This window comes from Solanum pennellii, chromosome 3, assembly GCF_001406875.1.
Source record: "Solanum pennellii chromosome 3, SPENNV200".
Classification (NCBI taxonomy): Eukaryota; Viridiplantae; Streptophyta; class Magnoliopsida; order Solanales; family Solanaceae; genus Solanum; species Solanum pennellii.
The window spans coordinates 53,509,339-53,529,627 of NC_028639.1; the positions used below are offsets into that span (position 1 = coordinate 53,509,339).

At 32.6% G+C, this 20,289-nt stretch overlaps 1 protein-coding gene and 1 pseudogene across 1 annotated transcript; both read right to left on the reverse strand.

Annotated features, from left to right (window-relative positions):
* Positions 1–6,313: 6,313 nt before the first annotated feature.
* LOC107015290 (two-component response regulator-like APRR5) lies at positions 6,314–11,538 on the reverse strand. Its single transcript, XM_015215512.2, has 8 exons — positions 11,049–11,538; positions 9,823–9,984; positions 9,602–9,732; positions 9,351–9,506; positions 9,027–9,195; positions 8,549–8,870; positions 7,372–8,122; positions 6,314–7,021 (listed from the first exon to the last, which is right to left on the reverse strand). Exons 1-8 carry the CDS (start codon positions 11,296–11,298, stop codon positions 6,920–6,922), a joined length of 2,043 nt encoding a protein of 680 aa, XP_015070998.1. The 5' UTR covers positions 11,299–11,538; the 3' UTR covers positions 6,314–6,919.
* A 4,701-nt stretch (positions 11,539–16,239) lies between these two features.
* On the reverse strand, positions 16,240–20,146 carry LOC114076529 (annotated as a pseudogene).
* Positions 20,147–20,289: the final 143 nt, after the last annotated feature.

The window sequence follows — 20,289 nt, forward strand, 5'->3', positions numbered from 1 at the left end:
TATATATATATTAATTCATATTTGATTTCTCATTTAGCATTCTTCTCACTACTCATAAATAATAATTTCAAAAGTATATTTATACTAAAGTAAAACACTCTATCGAGAGCCAAATAAGCATGTCAAATGAACTGATTAATCTATCATTAATATGAATTTTATCAGTAATCAAGAAACATAGTAGAACATGAATTGTATATTACTATTTTCTTAATGTAGGACACAAAATATTCTAATAAAAAAATAAAATCATAAGAAAGTACATCAACATATTTAAAAAGGAAATATATAATACTTAGGACGGACAAAAAGAAGCGAATAAAAAGAAAAAGAAAATTACTGCACATACAAAATGATCTGCAAAGTTCATTTTTGCATGATAATCTCTCATCCTCCTCTTGTCATTTACATGAAGAGGCAATTTATAGAAATAGCTATGATGACCTTTGAGTAGATAATTATTTTGCATTAAATTAGTTCAATGATTTTAGTCCATATCAAATTTGTATAATGGAAAAACTTTTCAAATTACTCCTAATTTTTACAATAGAGTAATTAATTATTAAAGTGAATTTGATTCATGCACCAATCTAAATGAGTTATTTATTAAATATTTAATTATATTTTGTAATATTTATTTAATTATTTTAATATAAGGGTAAAATGATAATTCAACTTTGAGCTTTGAATCTTCCCACTTATAATACAATAATAAATATAATATAATATAATATAATATAATATAATATAATATGATATTTCCAATTAAAATTTTGATTTAGTATAGGGGTAAAACAGTAATTCAACTTTGCAGTTTGGATCTTCCCACTTATAATAATATATGATATGATATAAAAGTTGGTAAAAATCCGACTAACTTTTGGAATATGCTTTTTTATTAGTTTAGTGATAAATAAAATGAGATGAAAATTAGAGAAAATATATTTAGGATTCGAGTTCTAACAATCTTTTCGTATGTATAAGCTCTGATGCACAAAAATTACATACTGTATGATATATGTAGTTTGACTTGACATGTTGTTTAAGAAAGAAATGATCCAAAATAAGTCACAAATGTTTAAGCGACTAAAAATCAATTCATTGCGGATAAAATTGCCATTTCAAAGTAAAATTATCAAGTACTAAATATAAAATCATGTCAAGTCTTTTTAGCTTGATTCAAAAAAAGTAAATCATATAAATTGAGACGAAAATGTCTAGTTTCACAGTATTTTAATTGGTGAGCTACTAGACTTACTATTAAAAGATGTTAAAATAAAAAATTCTATATAACATGCGTGCAATGCGTGATATAGAAGCCAATTGCCTTTCCCTAGGATAGGGTCCCAAAGGGGGGCAAGAAAGTGAGACATTATTTTTGTATCGATGATGAATATGCATGCACTTTAGTATATGTGGTGCATGCTTTTTAGTATCATATCAAATTGATGGAGTAGCTTAGTATGGTTGATTTGGAAGAAATATGGGATATAACGGAATCTTCATTTACAACTTTTAGCATTATTGAAAAAAAAAAGAGGCAATCTTTTTTAAAGTGTATAATGATTGGAGTCATTAAAATGATTAACTATATGCCACAATGCCCTGACTTCGACTCCTCCTCAGGGCTACAAAGATTTTACTTTTATTATTATCATTTTATTTCGTTTGTTCTATTTTTCTTTTACATATAAGATTATGTAATGGATGTGTAAGAAGACCAAACTATTTAATAAGAATAGTTTATTTATGTGCTTAGGTATTCAATTGAATAATTATAGTTAAGTGTTTAAATAAAGTGTACGAAAGACCGTCGAATCAATTTAGAGTATTATATAAGAAAATATAATTCATCGTACAAGGATTCTTATCAAATATAGAGTAAAAGCGTTCAGAATACAAACTCGTACGAGTACAAGAGTGTGTTGGACCATTTCGCCATTAAATTATATACATGTTTTTCCGTGTAAATCACTCTATTTTTTATAGGAAAACTTACATAAATGTGCTATAATAAAAAAATATTTACCATTTATAGCGTAACAATTTTTTTTCACTTGATCACTTTTAATTCATTTATAATACAAGTTTAATACATATTACAAAGAACAATTTATTATTCACATATAATACAAGTTTTAATGATGGATAATACATTTATCACACATTTTAATACACTTATAATACAATGTGACCATTTTTTACCAAACAAACACAATATATTTCTAAAACAATTATAATTCAAATATATTACATAAATAACTCATTTTTAATACATATTATAGATTTTTCACAATATTGCTATAAATCGTAATAAATAAAAAATATCACTAAAATCAGTAATTATTTTTTTAAAATATATTAATTCATATAATTTTTTATTATTTTTTGTATAATGAAAATAAAGTGATAGGGTGGAAAAGCTAGCATTTAATGGATTGAGATTTGAGGTGTGGTCCGTGGAAATTAAAAGTTGAAAAGAAGAGGAAGACATGAAGAATCTAATTAGAAATCGACTTTTTCCAAGTCCATGGGGTATGTGTTCGGGCCATTTGGTTTGAATTTTTTAATTGAACAAAATATTATCTAAATTGAGTTCAAATAATTTCAAATTAGGTTGGATTTTTTAATTTGATTTTAGATTGTTTTTTTGAATTTATAGGGCAGATTATAACAATTAACAATCTCAACTCGCCTAATAATTTACTCTATTGTATAATAACAAGGATTGAGGTTACTTTCCTCGATCGTATTGTGTACCAAATTTTATTTATAATATTTTTCATTTTATCAAAGATTAGTAGTAGTTACAAACAATACAAGGTTGATCTCCATATCATTAGTTATCTCAATTTCTATTAGGGACATTGATTATAACCTCAACTCTATTTATTGGTTCAAGTAAAAATACAACTTATTGAAATTGAATATTCAAAATAAACAATCATAAAAAGAAATCTTTTTGTGGAAAATTGTGTATTCTATAATATATATTATATGTTGTCCATCTTAATCATTGTCATTGAAATTCATCTTTTTTTCCTCCTTTCAAATAAAGGAAAAGGATTGAAGTATTTCTATTTGGAATCATGATAAGTCTAATTTCTAGTGATTTGAATTATTCATAACTGCATAGTTACAATATAAACACAGTGATCGGTTAAATCTTTTAAAAATAAAACCGAATATCAATTTATTTTTTAAAAATTCATATCAGATACCTCAAAATGTTTTTTCTTCTCTTGTTTTCTTAATTTTAAGGGTCAATTTGCAATTTTAATATCTAAACATTTGATTATTAACACAAGAAATATATTAGTATAGTCATACATGTATGATTTTGCATTATCACCAATAGAATGAAAAAGTAAAATACAAAAGGTGTAGATAGATCTAGAGTAAGCAATTCAAATACTGTTGTTTATAGTTAAAAGTGTGTCATCCTTAATTTGATTAGGTGAGGACACACACTGAATAATATTACAAACTGGAAAGCACATAGTATAAAAGTTTGAAAACACTGGGTAACTAATTGATTGCTTTTAATTAGTAGTATTACTTTTTGGATTACTTCAGTTATGGATGTCGTCTCATACCCCTCAACTTTGTCATTTAGAATTCATATATCCCTCGTTATGAAGGTGACCACATATGTATCTGATGGACTATGTGCGTCCATTACCAGTCAACGAACCAGGTCCCTTGACACAGCAAAAACAGTGCAGAATATTAAACAATATGAAGAACACAACACAGGCAGTTTACGTGGAAACCTCCTTGCTCAAGGGAGTAAAACCACGACCTGTTGCACAGGATTTACAACCGTCTTCACTAATCTTCTCAAGCAAAAGCGAAACCCGGTTACAATCAATGTGAGAAAAAGTTATTAATCTCACGATCAAGTAATCTACCTATTACTTGAAGAGCCTAAGCGGATACAACACCGCCCACTAAACCACCTAACTCTAGATGACTTAGAATTTGACTAAGCAACAAACCAATGTTGCCCACTAAATCAGTTAGCCTTAACTGATTTAGACTTTTACAAACCCAAAACAAATATCTGAATCCTTTATAGATTAGGAACAGATTTACAATGTAAGTACATAGACACAAAGCTCTAAATACAACAAAGATTCTTCTTTACTCTATCAGGTCCTTCTGTTGAGTTGAGCAATGTTTTCCTTGAAGATGGCCTTCTGTTCAAGCTTGTGAATTTTCAGAGAAAATCCAAGTTTAATTTGCCAAGTCTTGAATTTGTGTTTGTTGGAAAGAGATAATATAAATTCCCACAAATTCTTTGAAGTCATCCCATTGGCTGAAGGCCTGCTGTTGGAAAAGCTGTGCACCTACCGCATCAGAGATGACAGCTTTTCTGACAGCTGTCTTTTCGTCCTTTTCACGTCGCAGTCTTGCTGGTACCAGGTCCCTTGCTTGCGGGAACCAGGTCCCTTGCAAACTTCTATATGAGTTCTTGAAAAGGCTTGCTGGCTGACTTCCTTCTTTGGATGAATGAATATAATATGGTGTTTGTCATGCTAAAAGTATCAAACATAAAGAGTTATTATCCGTTGGACAAACACCCTCCTCCATTCTGATTGGTGTAGTACACTGACGCCTTACCAACCTCTGACGTGACAGCTTTACAGCTGTAACCAATTATTTATCTGATGGAGGAAACTCTGTCTGGTACCAGGTCCCTGCATTTGCGAGATACTGAAACATACAATCTCGTCCGCTCTTCTTATTGGTGTAGGATACTGCACTTTTCACCTACCACCTGACATGACAGCTTTTATGACTGTACCCCATTTGTATTTGAACGAGAGCACTCTGCCAGGAACCAGGTCCCCGCATTTGTGAGGATCATCAAAACACCTAGCATATAACATTTTCCCCCTTTTTGATGATAGCACACAAATATACCTCACACTGAGTTTATCATTCATCTTATTGTCAGCAGTTCCAATAACAAGGATTTGGTTCCTTGTTAGATCGATAAGTTTGTTAAATCATCAAAACTTCATATCAAGTTCGAGCTATCATCTTAACTCAGCTTCGAACTAATATTTTCCCCCTTTTTGATGATAACATACTTATTCACCAGTTCCCCCTATCAAAAAGAATTCTTAGGGTAACTTGAGTTTCATCATCTCGAAGTTTGTCAACTCATCAAAATATCAACATAGCAGTATCCCTACTGTTGTATAAATGACTCACATATATTCTTACTGTTGCAAAAGGAGCTCACATATACCCTTACCATCGCAAAAGAAGCTCACGTATACCCTTCGTCTAACATTTGTATAACAATAAGGGTATATGTGAATCACTTTTATAACAACGAAGGATTTAGCTCTAAATGACAAAATTAAGTTCAATAATGAATGAGGAGAAAGTTGTGTTTGAGTGTAGCCCATCATCATTACTCTTTTGTAACAAGTGAAACTTTCTCTTTGCTAATGGACCTATCTCATTTTACTTTGATAAAGACAGGGTACAGGTCCACTGATATTAATATATTGCCCTCAGCTTTGTGTTTTGCTTTATGCCTAGTCTCTTCATCATGCCCAGGTTGTGTGTCAAATGTCAATCTCTTATTTCATTTACGTGTGAAAGGGAAAATTGGACAAGTAATATGAGACGAAGGGAGTAATGGTCATCCATTTTTACTTGTTCAGTATTGATTTGACACACTTCTAATGTAAATAGAATGATATATGTAACAGATTCAATGCTTTAGAAAATTATGATAGTTTATTAATTATAAGAATAAATTATTTCTTGATTTTTTAAACAGAGACAAGTAAAAATGAATATGAACTTACTTTGAGTATAGTGAACAAGTAAAAGTAGACGGATGAGGAACAACTATTACTCCTATAACATAAATAATAGACAACATCCATATCAACTTTTGCAGGCAATAAAGGCAGAGGGTCTTAACTCTTAGGCTGCACGCATATGGCAGGATATAAAACCGGGAATCTAGTTGTTGTCAAGCTTTTGTAGTTTTTGGTTTATCAGGTACCAACATCCATGGCCCATTTCTTTTTACCATAATTTAAGGCCACTCAAGTTCCCCCCCTCTTTTTCTTTTTTTACTTTCCTTGCTCTTAAATGCTATTCACTGTTTTTTCCCTTTCAATTCAGGCTTGTACTTGCTGGTTTTTTTGTTTTTTTTGGAGGTCCTCTTTCTAGCAAAGAACTCGAGCATGCCAAGTTTCAAGAAATGATTGAGAAAATGGAAACAGTTACCCATTTATGCTGTGTGCAGAAGACTGGCAGTATGCATCACATTGATCATGACTCATGAGAAAGAACAATTACTTGACTATATATATGTAACAATGCCGCAACAACATATTTCTTCTATAAACAGAAACGAAAAAAATAAACCAGAGCAGATGCCAGAAACTCTCTGTTAATTCTCTGTACATAGGCCTAGAGCTAGTCGTGGTATGCTACATCTGATGATCGAGATAAGTAGAACAAAAGGACTCCAATAATTTACAAACTGGAAAAAGGATTTGATCAGCTCACCAACTATAACAAGGGATGTGAACTGATCCTAGTCATGAATATAAAAATGGGTATTTGGACGTTTCTAACCTATATGTTAACTGAGAGATGTATCACACGTATTTAACATCGCAAACGAAAGGCAGAGCTGCCCTCCTTCACAAAAATGTAGAGAACTCCTCACTAGGTTGTGATTTCTATTAACAATAAATGCACACTATCAGTATCAATGTGGAGTGCATAAGTGAGTGACCTTAGCATCATAAACACTTGGTCATCCTCTCGTTTGTTCCTTGAACTTTGGAAGGACAGTATCTCCAGTTATTTGACACCACTTATATTTGTTCTGCTTCCACCTTTGGTTGGATGAATTTGTGATACTATATGGCCAATCTGCCTATGAGTTACCTGGCGAAGACTCACTAGGAACATGACGAACAAACTGTCCTTTAACTCTGGGACGCTGTTCAGCAAGTTTTTTCCTGCTTTCATATCGTACCTGTGAGCAAATCACAAAGAAAATGATTGATAAGAAATGACAGAACAATCCATTGAAGTAAAATACATTTGCTCTAAAATGATCATTCATAAATTGCCCAGTGGTCTTTAACAACTCTTAATAAAAATTAGTTCTATTTATCTGGCTTTACTGTTTACCAGTCTGTCTTGTTGATAACTTAAATGCCTTTTCATTGGTAATTTAGAGGAGAAATGTTATGCTAACAGGATCTTTTGTTCTTAGTGAGATAATTTTTAAGATGAGTCTGCCACCAGTTAATTTCACGGTGAATATAATGATACGTCAAATACAAGACGAGCTTTTGATAGGAAATGATGAATCCGACATACCTTCTTTTCGAAGCATCTGTCTTTCCGCTTCATGCGAAATTTTGTAAGAGCTGCTTCTCTTTGAGATCGCTGAGAGTTCCCATCAGGAGTGTGAAGGCTTTCTTCTTTCCAATACTCTGCCGGTGTTTTGCCTGGTGGAAGTGAGATGTTTCCGTTGCTTCCATAACTCAAATGAACGTGGTTTAGATCACCATTGCAGCAAATGCTATTTATAGTTTGATCAGTTGCAGAGAGAAAACGTTCGCAATCAGTTGTAGGTTCAGACATGTGCCCTCTCTTACCCTCATTGTAAGCTGACGAATCACTGTTGTTTTGATCACTCTGTGAGTGAAATTTTTGAGAGCTCCTACTTTCACAATTTAGCGCAAGGAATGGATTCGCCTGATAGGAAGATTCCCCAGGGGTAGCTGAACCTGGACTCTGCAATGGCGAAATGCCAGATGGCATGCGAAGAATTGGAGCAATCATGGAGCTGTAAGCACTGCTTGGTCCCTCAAATCTGATGCCTCTCACTGATATAGGGAGTGGCGTCACTCTCTGCTGCGGAGAAGGAAGTCCAATTTCAGCTGGTCCTGGTTCACCGTAGCTAGGAGGGGCAACGCTTTGAGGTCTAGTCATCGGACCACGGGTGTCTGAGTTGTAATCAATTGCATGGCCACAGAACTGCTTATCAGAATCAGTTTCATATTCCTGTAGATTATAAGTCCTAGACGACGTTGACTGTCCAGACTGCATTGCCCTATTCACATACCTGCAGCAGCATTTTCCTTATAGTTAGATGCAAAACTTCATTGGTTTGAAAATGTTGCATCAGAATAACACAAATCATCTTATAGAATTCAGAATGACACTCCCACTCTATAATCTGATAATAGAGTTTCACAAGTTAAGCGGCTCAAACTAAAGGATGAAATGCCTCAAGTAACTCGTTTTACAACCAAGTTATTTCAAGATTCATATTTTTAGTTCTGTTATCTTGATACATCTCACATCTTACAGGTAGACAAATGAAAAATAATCTATTGTCGTTTCATTCTGTTAAAGTTCCATGCGTTGGTAGTGAGGCCTTCAACAATTCAAAATACAAAGATGGAGGCACTTCCTATTCATCACTTTATTCTAAAATTAATGCTGCATTAGACTATGTAAAAAAAAAGATTAGAAACTGAAAACTTACCGCGTGAAGGCTGAAGCATCAGAATGGTTCAATTTGCGCTTCTCATTTGTAAACTGATTTACAGAACCACTTGGATGGGACCTTGTCAATGAAAGATCCAGTAATGGAGAAGAATCACCCTTGTTAATCCTAGTGTCAGAACCAGAACTTTTGGAATTACATTTGAGGTAATTATCAAATGCTCCGATCAAATCAATTGCTTGTTTAGTTGGAGGACCAGGATGTTCATCAGAAGTTTGACCAATTGTACGACCATGACCCCAGTTATCATCAGAATTTATGTCTTCTCCCCTGGTCATTGCATTTGCATCTGTTGTAGGAGCTGCACCAATTTGTATGACATAAATGTTAGTAATTCAAAACCAGTACACTTACTCCTAACTGATTCAACAGACTTTTCATTTCAAGTGACACTACTTCAAGAAATCAACAGACCGGACCTGCTTTCAGAATCATAAGATGGTCAGAAGAATTTTACCTCTTCCATCATTCTCGGAAATTCTCAATCTATTATTTGCTTCATGAAGTAGTTCCTTCACCAAATCAGCAGCATTTGGGAGAGAAGCGTCCCTATTTGGTTGAACAGATTCCGGTAAGTTTTCTGCATTCTCTTCTTCATTCTCCAACTCTGGTTTTGTGCAGGAGCTCTACATAACAGAAAAAGCGGTTATAGATCTCACTTGCTAGAAACTACAAATCAGACATCACATAAAGAATTTCATCTATTGGAAACTAAATTAACATTTTCACACAAATAAATGTTTTGTCCAAAAAGAATTTCATGAAAGGTAATATATATTACCTGAGCATCACTTCCTTTCTCAATGCATTCCCGGTTTCTCTGAACGCAAGCCTTATAACCACTTGAATGGTTGCTGCAAGCATTGTTTTCAGCTGTGGCCTCAACTTTTTGTTGTGCAACACTTTCATCAACAGGCCCCTGGGAACTAACACTTGCCTGATAGGACAAAATAGTTAATATGTAGTTGATAGGCGCAAAGTTCAGATAGGATGTTTAAGAAAAGAAATGCGACAAGTTAGGATTATGCTTACAGCTCGTCTCCTCCAGACGTGCTGCCACAAATTCCTTAATTCATTCTTCCTAACTGGCTTGACAAGAAAGTCTGCTGCACCTCTCAGCATGCATCTATAAACCGTACTAACAGAGTCGTTTGAGGACATCACTGTAGATTAAAAAGAAGTTTTATTATGAGTAAATTGACATGCTGACCAACATTTTCTGCAACAATAGCAGGATGAAGGAAGCTACATACTTATTACAGGAATGTTCTTGCAAATGTCGTGCTCCATAATCAAGGAAAGAAGAGCATATCCAGAAATTGATGGCAGGTCAACTTCTGTCAAGATGAGGTCGACATTGTGAGGTCTGCCTTTCAACAACTCCCATGCCTTTAGACCATCAGAAACTGCAGCGACTGCACAAACAAAATGTTTAAAACGTCAAAATCCTAACAAAAAAGGAAACAGGTCTTGATTACACAATTTGTTTTCCTCCCTTCAGTATGTCTCATGCATGCTGAAGCAGGGATGGAGAGTAAATTGCTGATCATCATAACCAAAGGATTCAAAGGCCATTTTATATGTATTATATATATATATATATTCGTTTTGATATGTCTATTCTTTCAGTTACATATAAAATTGTATCCATAAAGTTCAGCAACAAATCCTCAATTTACCATGAAACTCAAACTGACTCATCTACCATGCCAAATTGTTTGGTCATGGACATGGATCTCCATCAATAAAAATTGCTAGAATGTCCAGTTCTATCTTCTCCTATTCCATTCTTATGCTTAAAAAGACTCATTCATCAACTAATACATTAACAACATAGTGCTCCACGGTAATTACCAGTTTCAAATAAGCAGACTATGTACTACAAGAAGGTTGTTATTAACATGAAACAGATGTAATTTTGCAGGTTATGCTACCAATCAACTACTCCATCAACTCTATTCAGGTTCATTTCATTCTAATACTACATATTTAGTCTTTAAAGGAAAATTGGAGATTCTATAATTTCAAGATGTGACACAAAAGAAAATTCTTAAGCAAACCAACTTCAAATCCAAAATCCTGAACATTATTAGTTCTCTTAACCCTCAAATGAAATATATGTATTCCGAAAATCTAGCAGGATTAGTAAATCTACCTGAAACTTCCAAACTCAAACTTCCTAAATGGGGATAAACATACAAGCAAAGCCCCAATATCCCAGTAGTCGGAAAAAAAAATCAACATTTGAACTGACAAAAACAGATCCTCATTGCAATTTATCAAGAAAACTATCACGCAATTCCAATATTATTCGAATCAACACATTTACGAGCTTAAATAACTCAAACCCAATTCAAAGTTTCAATCTTTATACACCCCAATTAGACAGAATATCAGTATTAACCCACAACTAACTAGCAAACTCAAAAAGGGAAACTCAAAGAAACTATTGCAATTTCAGAAAAAGCAAAACACTAACCTCTGTAACTGCATTTCCTAAGAAGAGCAGCAACAATCTGTCTAGTAGAATCATCTGATTCCACCAACAAAACTCTAAAAACCATTTTAGGCAAAAATCTTTCCCATTTCAAGATTGAAGAAGATGCTGCTGCAACAGCAGCTCCAGCCCCTGTTTCCTTCATATTTCCACCAGCTTCTGTTTCAATAACCATATCTCCCCCTCCTATAACCTCCAAATCACCTTCACTACTCACAACAACCTCACCCATTTCTTCGATTCCTACTTATGTTTCACCAAAATAAAAAAAAAATCCTCGTACTTTATCCAAGTGGAGGAGAAACAAAAAGAATAGTAAAAAAGCACTATCTTTTGGTGAAGCTATAACAAGTCGTCTTACAATACTCAACAACATAAAAAATAAAAAAATCTGGTCACGTATTTCAACTCTTTACCACTACTAAATATCTGAATACAAAAATTAATGGAAGAATTTGATCCAACGATAGCAAATCAATTTGGATATGTTTAAGTTAACCGCCTATATTATCTAATGGTTTAAAAAAAAAATTGACATAAAATATCTAAAAGAGGGTCATGTGTATGGCTCAAATTGGCCACGTTGAAACTTGCATCAAAAAGTAAGGGCCCATTGGCTAGCCACTATTTTTTCTTTTGAAATTGAATTGGTTGGTCATTGGTGGCCCTCATTTTACTCTTACTATTTGCATAAAGAATTAGATTTTTTTCTAGATATTTGTTTAAAGTAGGTCCCATATTCAGTAGATATTTTTTTAGTTAGAAAAATGAAATAAATTATTAGTGTTTAGTATTCAATGTTCAATGGATAGGACATCGACACGTGGATACATCTTTTCGTTTGTGGTTTTGAAGTTGTCAAATGCTATCTTTTCATACGATAAAAATTAAACAACTCTTTTTTCCAGCTGTAACGAGTGGAGAAAAGAGTGCTTAAGAATAAATTAATCTTATTTAGTGCGTAAAGGTCTTCATCAATAATCATGATAGGTAAAATTGTTATTCTTAATTAGATGTCTCGATTTTAAAATTTTGATATAAAAAATTAGCTGAATTTTTTTTTATTTTTATATCTTGAATAGATGTAAATTTGAATTAGCTATATCAGAGTATAAAATTAAAAAAAAACTTAACAAGCAAAGGAGGTGTAATTAATTGGGAATCGCATGATTTAAGGAAAGTTCTCGGATTCGTGGTTATTATTAGTGGCGGATATTAATTCATCAGTTAATTACGAGACTGCCATTTTGCCTGTTTGCGTGTCACGGTGTCAGCATTTGTTTGCGGCACTTTTTCGTGTTCTTTGTTTCTTTCTGGAAAAATATCTTTGGTGATTATGAATTTCACTTGATTTGCCTGACTTATTTATATTTTTAGTTATTTTTTATATTAATAATTTAATTTTAAATATGCATTTATCCCTAATGAGATCGATTCATAATCACACTAATTTTTATAATTTAGTAGATCGTAAGATTTAAATTTTTTTATTTTTTTTTTAAATTTTATGTTCAATCAGACTAAGTCACATAAAGTGAAATGAAAGGATTAATATTGTTCTTGTGATAAAATATTTTTTCCATATTTTACCCCCTCAATATCAATTACTTATTTCTAAATTATAATATAAGATTTAAGACTATATCAATTAATACAAATATTAGAAAAAAATGTCTGAAATATATTCGAACTTTGATCGATATTATAGCGAACATTGGAAAGGATCTTTACCCCTCTGTACTATTTAATAGTGTATTTTACAGGTATATATGTGTCCACGTGGATGTCATAAATATTGCATCATTATAAATAGTAATGTATCCATGTTAGACATATATATACCTTTAAACACACTATTAAATACTGTAGCGATAAAAGGTCTTTTACAAAGTTTGATATGGAGCCAAAATTAAAATATTTTTCAGACCTTTTTCTCTAAATATTATAGCAAAATATTTATATTACTTACTACTATTATTTAATAACATGCAAAATTCTAAATAAACAAATTAAAGTAAATGAAGAAAGTGTCGTTTTTATCAAATGAAGGTAGAAATAATATTTACCAAGAAATTTATCTATAATTACATAGTAATAGTAATACTATAAATAGTTTCTTCACTATTAGTACAAAAAATTTAAATTTTAAAGATTAAACTACTACTTATATCTAGAATAGAATTAAAGCTTCAATTCAAAAGCTATCGTACACTTCGATCGTTTGTTTGTTAGCTAGGCAAGAGAGTTGACATAAATTAGTTTAAACTAGTATAACTAGCTAATATCATATTTGGTGATTTTCTTAGTTGTTTTTTATATAGAATTCAACTATTTACGTATATTATTTAGTTACATTTTCAACTCTACATAGCTAAATTCATTTTTTAATATACGAATAATTTAATTCTGCCAAACTAATTTACATACTATTAGTATGCCTGCCTCTAATTAATAATTAAACGACCCCGAAAGTGAATAATACTAGGTGAAAGCACACAAAATTATTATTTCTATATTTGTATGTCTTCTGTTCCTAATTACTTGTCTATTTTTAAATTAACACATTTATTAACAAAATAATGATCGACATAATGAGTTTATCATTTTATCTCTATTGATTATGAAGTAAATGAATTGAACTTAAGAATTTCAAAAGGTTCTGTATTTTCCAAAGTAATTAATTAGATGTATAATAGGTAAAAAAATTTGTACTTTCTTGATTTGTTAAAAATGGACAAATAATTAGAGATAATAATTTAAAAAAAAAAATAAGTAACTAAAAGCCAAAAAAATAAAAAAAATATATTTGTGAAATAATATAATTGTGGATGTAAATAGATTTCTAAATTAAAGAGATGATCCAGGTAGACTGAAATTCGTCTTCTTTGGGACACAAGAATCGTAAAAATATCTTTGAAGATTTTTAATTTTGTGGTGGATATTGCAATTACTTTTTTTTTCTCTTTTTTTAGATTTTTTGTATGACATTTATAAAAAAGTGCATCCCTTCGAAGCCAGCAAACCTAATCCAATAAGAGAATTGGGACACTACTTATTATACATTTATTTATGGTGCCTATACGCAGGGTAAGGTCTCTGTCATTTTCAAAACCTCATTTATAGTGTCATCTTTCACAAAAAAAAACAAGAAGTTGGTACTAATATATGGGTCACTTTTTAGATTTTAAAATTTTAAAAAGTAATGTTTTTAATATTTTGAAATGTCAAATTATAAATTTCATTTCAAATTTTATGTAATAATAGGATTACAATGTTCTTTTATCTTAATAGATTATAATTTCTATAATATCACAAATTGCCATATTTATTATTTAGTTTTAAAAATATTGCATATTTTGAAATATTATTCTCAAAAGTCAATAAATATAAATAAGCGAAATTTTCGAAAACATTTACTTTACGTAGCCCAATATGTAACATTATAGAAAGTGTTTATACACAAATGGGTTAAATAGTGTATTTAAATGTGGTAACCTCAATCAACCCAAAAAAGAAGTTGATTGTGGGAGCAGTGGTGTCTCTGAAATTGATTGTTTCGTTACTTTTAATGTTCGTTAGGTGAAAATATTACCACAAGAATATTTATATGTTATATAACAAAGCGCTATAGAAGTGGGATTGGGTGAGGAGGTGAGATAATAAACTTCAAATGTTACTCATGAAACTTGTTTTCCTTATTTTCGTTAGAAAAGTTATTTTTCTCATTTTTAAGAAACTATTTTCCTAAAAATTATTTTAACCAACCAAACATCAAAAATAAAAAAATATAAAATATCTTCTTTCACACACAGTCTAAATGCGAATAAAATACTTTTTTTTTTGTCAAAATATCTCATTTCCTTATTACAAGCATCCCTACATGGCTACATTCATTCATCTAATCCAATTTGTATATTTTTAAGGAATTACCAGATATAACATAAAGTTTCTCCACCTATTTCCTAATTACTAGCACATTCATCAAATCAAATTTAAATAGTATAAGATATAACATAAAATTTCTCCAATTCGTTCCAAAAGAGCCATTTTCCCTTAGTTTGCCTTGAGCTACTTGACTTGTTTTATGAGGCATATATAAATATCTATACATACAAACGTGGTTAGGCAAAATCACACGTGGTTAGGTAAATTTGCTTAACTCTTTTGGTACAAACATCATGACCTTAATATAATATAAGGCCCCATTGAGTTGAAAGAACATTTTGATATTATAATAAGATATTACAAATTTTATTCTTCTCATTTTGTTTAGCCTGATAAAGAATTCGAATTAGGCTGGTCCAGGAGCTTATTGTTTGATGTTCTTAACAAGTCTTTAGCGTTTAAAAGTTAACTGTAGTTCTCTCTATGCTTCTCACGTGTCTGGTTAAATAATCTTCGATTTCAGCATTATACTTTTTATATTAAACCTAGCTTTGATGGATTTCCTCAAACTAATCAAAATAAACTATTTGCTAATGACATAAAATAGTGGGAATATATTTGCTTATACTTGTAATAACTAAATGTTACCAGAATATCCAATCAGAGAGTTAATAGGAAATAATATCTTTCGAGTTTTGGTCAGATCTCATACACGTGTAAAAATGAAGATCTTTTGTAAAAAGAACACGATATGTACGTAACCTACAAAATCAATTCTTTGGAGAATTAAGGATGACTCAAATCATTGTATTTAGTTAGGGCATTAATACTATTTCCGGCATTAGAATTGTGAATGTGTTTTCATTAGAAAATTTAATGAAATGATGGAACTAGGCAGAAATTCAACTTATTTGCTACCAAACTAATATTGAATAGTAGGGAAGGGAACCAACAAAAATATCTGTTTCATTCCTTGCAAAGGAATTGAAGGGGAAAAAAAGAATAGATATTCTTAATTTGAGCCAAATTTTTCTCCTATTTTAGTTGCAAATTAGAGAAATGATGTTGACAATATAGACACCTTTTAAATTCAACCTCCCTTTGTTTGATAGGAAAGGGAAAAAACTTAGTCTTTCGATATTAAGACTCATTTTAACAAATATTCAAATTTAAATTAGATAAAAAGATATTAAAAACTACACGAAAAGTCAGCAGAAAGGGGCAAATTATAATGTAAAGAGTAGTTTTTATTAGTAAAATAAAATAACTAATCAGTAGAGAAGTAGTGTACAGTATAAATGCTCATTTGTGATTTTTCTTGCATAGAAGCCACTGCTTCATACTTGGTTTACATAAGTGCTTTAAAATAAATTAGCCAGCAAGTTGAGGAAACTCAGTCCAAGTTAACTATAACCTGTGTTGTATTTGTGAGTGGTTTAAATAGTGAGAGTGAAACAGATTTTCTCGATGCTGGAATTGAATATCAAAGTTTCAGGCATTACATTAATGGTAATGCCCAGTGGAGGCTCAATGATAGCCTTATATTGGGAGTTCACTGGTCCAACATTGGTGACGCTTCTCTTAACAGTAACTGTTATTTTTCGAGACTTGGTATTGTTAAAGAAGGAAGATTGAAATCAAGAATCGAAGGCATTTTGTTTGCACAAGTAACAAATCTGTTAGTGGTTCTAGTGATGGCACTAGTGTTATAGCCCATAGGGCACAAATGATTAAAAACATAGTCAGAATCTCCCATATCATAGACTAGGCCAGGATCATTTGCGCCATTTGCATTCACTGAGTCCACCACCGAAATCAAATGGATCAGCAATCTTATCTGTATTCACTTAGCTATAATTGGTTCCCCGGAAATGAGGGTCCGTTTGCCATGCTGCATGTACAACATGACAAGTTGATTTAGAAAAACCAAAAGATAAATGACAAATTAGATGTTTGCAGAGTAAAGATCTGTTGTGACAAGTGCAGACTTGATAGCAGCTGGAGACCAATGTGGGTGCAGGGACTAGAGCAACGCGACAATGCCAGAAATGTGAGGAGCTGCCATGGATGTTCCTGAATCAAACTTGTACGGAGTTTCATCAGGAGGAATAGCAGCCTATATATCGACTCCTGGAGCTGCTATATCCGGCTGCAACATCATCAAACATTAATTTAGAATGGATAATTCATATGCTATTGCTTTTCTATTTACTAAGTGTAAGCAATGGCGTAGTAAAATCATACCTTAAGTATTGCAGGGGCAACAGAATTAGGACCTCGAGATGAGAAGGATGCGATATGAGTTGAAACAGGTATCCAAACATGAGTTTTTGGAGCACTCAACTTAACTTGTGGCTTCCTACATTATTTCTTAACAGTGGTTTTAAGCAACTAATGAAGTGATTTAAGATTTCTCTATAGCGAAATGAAAAGAATCAGACATCTTCGTTTACCTGGAGTATCTAATGTAATCGAGTAATTGAGCTCCAACATCAAAACTGACTGCAATACTTGGGAAATCAGATGCGTAAATATTCAAGTCTGTGGTTGGGTTCTTAGCAACAATCAATCCCAAGCCGCCAACCTCCTGTAATACTTCTTGAGTTGTTGATAGTAGTAAGTCATCCCCTTGAACAAGGAAGCAAAGCACCACATTTCCAGCCGCCCATTTATCATTTGCATTTAACTTGTCGCCGCAGTAGCTTCAAGATCCATTAATTTGTGCTTTTTAGCTTGCATCAATCAAGTTATTAAAAGAAACTAGTTTCAAGAAATATCGTTTAGCCCTCAAAAATGACATAAACAAGAAAAAAGGTCTGTTTGATTTGATTCGTTGCTCACGAATTATGTACAACATCTTGTTAGGAGCATACCATTTTCTTTCTGGATAAACAATGTTGATAAAATTAGTCTCCTTTCCAGTATACATGGATTGACCCTACATATAATTATAGTGTTAGCAAAACATATTAGTAACAAATCTTTTTGGGTATTCATTGTTAAGTTGTACGTAATTCATATACATTTATTTGATTAAGAGAACTTACAATGAGAGTCTGGTTGTTGCCTAATGTAATTAGTGTGGGAAAGGACCTATCAATACTAGAAGCTGCTCCAGTTATTATCCATGGTGATGTATCATCTACCGTTTGGGCAATTGGACCTTCATTTCCACCTGAACAAACAACTGCAATTCCCCTGTCGACAGCATGATAGGATGCAAAAGCAATGCCATTGCGCATATCAACATCTACATACTGAGATGTGGTTGAGCCAATGGATATGGATAAAATATCAACTCCATCGTTGATTGCTTCCTCAATGCCTTTTATTATATCAGCAGAGTTACATACTCCACTATCCCAATACACCCTATACATAACAATTCGAGCTTTGGGTGCACCACACCTAACTGTCCCATAAGCAAGTCCATGGTAACTTGCATTTGGTGCAAAGGATCCACCTGCAGTGCTTGATGTGTGTGTGCCATGTCCATTTCCATCCCTTGGTGACGCAAACTCATTCTTAAGAAATGACCTTCCAACTCTGCTTCAAAACCTTTTAGAAAGTATTTTGCTCCAATTAGTTTCTTATTGCATGCCTTAGCTGTATCAAAATCTGTACCAGACTGACAGTCACCCTTCCATTTTGAAGGGATTGGCCCAAGGCCTTTGTCATTGAACGCTTCACTTTCTGGCCATATTCCTGTAGTTTGAGTGAGTAGGTATTGTAGACTTCTGAAAATATAACAAGTGATCACCTTGTGCATCGCTACGTACTTAAGACTGCAGCAATATTCCTTCTAATAGAATTCCTGCCTCTATGAATGCATTAATCAAAGATTGTTTTTCCATTTGACCCACACAAAGAATCAGGAAAGGAAATAGGAAAACCTGTATCAAGGACACCGATGATGACACCATCTCCCATGTTGGCTTCATGAAGGAGGTTTGTTGGAGGAGAAAATGTGGACAGGCCAAGGTAATCCCAGCTTCTTGTTGTGTATAACTTGTACAGGTGATTTGGAATCACATGGACCACATCAGGTAACTCTGCAACAAATTCAATGAGGGGATACCATGGAAATATCACGCGATTAATCGAACTATAGCATGCCAAATTTAACCAACAAGTATTTCATCTTCAAACTTTTTTTGAAGTCCTACTTTACCAGCTAGAGAGAGAGATTGCAAAATACTACTACAGTTTACCTGCAATCTTTTTGGCTTGAGATTTTGTTAACCTGGCTGCAAAGCCGGAGAAACCATGCTTATAACTATAGATGATTGAATCTCTTGCAGCTTCTGAACTAAATAGTCTGCACATATTACTTCAAAGAGAAGAGAAAACCAATTTGTTGATCTTTCCTCAGTTACCTTCCCTGTACTGAAATAAAGTATTTGATGGTGAGCTGATGTTGGTGAGTTCAATATCATCATGATGCCTTCTTCCCATGAAAACGACATGAACCTATATTTAGCAATCATTTCTTGTATTATTAATTTTACAGTGAAACATAATTGAGAAATTGCAGAATAGGTTGTTGTAATAACTACTCACTTTGCTTTCAGCATTTGCTTGAATTCCTAAGAAGTCTGACAAGTTCAAGAAAAGGAGTAGATCAGTAAAAGCTAATTTACATTGAAGAAAGTGGCTGATGCTCATTTTGTGGTGTATAGGACTAGTTAAACAGAGACATAATTCTTGCAGTTGATATCCATTATTTATAGCCATTTGATAGATGGAAATCGTGCGATTTAGAATCTGATCATGATGTCTTCTTCTTGGTGTCATGATCCAAAAGATAGAGGCATCATGAAAAGTTAGCTTAATTATACCGTGGCCAAGAAGACATGTTAGAAAGCACCAAGCACAAATGGGTTCTTTAGCATGTCCTAATATAATACGTAAAATAAATTATGTGTAAGATGGGATTGGAGAATATGCTGATTATGAAACGCATTAAATAATGTGTGAAATATAATCATGTTTGAATTATATATGGTACTCACTTATTAAACAGTGGAATCATCTCATTAATTAATTTTATAGCTGCAATTTGAGACTGGTTTTACTAGTGCAAAGCTTCTATATTTTGTACTATAAAAGCAGCCAGACACACTAAGCTCCCGCTATACGCTATACCATAGTTGCCTGAGTATTGTGAAAATTATAGCCAAAATGAATTGCAGGTTAACTAGTACTTCCTCCATTATTAGTATGTGGTGCCAAAAGTGGCGGGGCAATGTGAGTGCTTATGTTATTGGTTAACTTGAAGTTTACGCTGTCTCAAGCTAGGGGTGCCCCATCCAGCAATAATATGATTGATCATATTGCG

Bases quoted from the DNA above. Each gene is read 5' to 3' on its own strand.
- LOC107015290 (XM_015215512.2), bottom strand. From the start codon at position 11,298: ATGGGTGAGGTTGTTGTGAGTAGTGAAGGTGATTTGGAGGTTATAGGA. The intron at 9,196-9,350 runs GTAATATATATT...TCTGTTATGTAG, and splicing joins AGAAAGGAAGTGATGCTCAG to AGCTCCTGCACAAAACCAGA. The intron at 8,871-9,026 runs GTAAAATTCTTC...AAATTGGTGCAG, and splicing joins TTCCGAGAATGATGGAAGAG to CTCCTACAACAGATGCAAAT.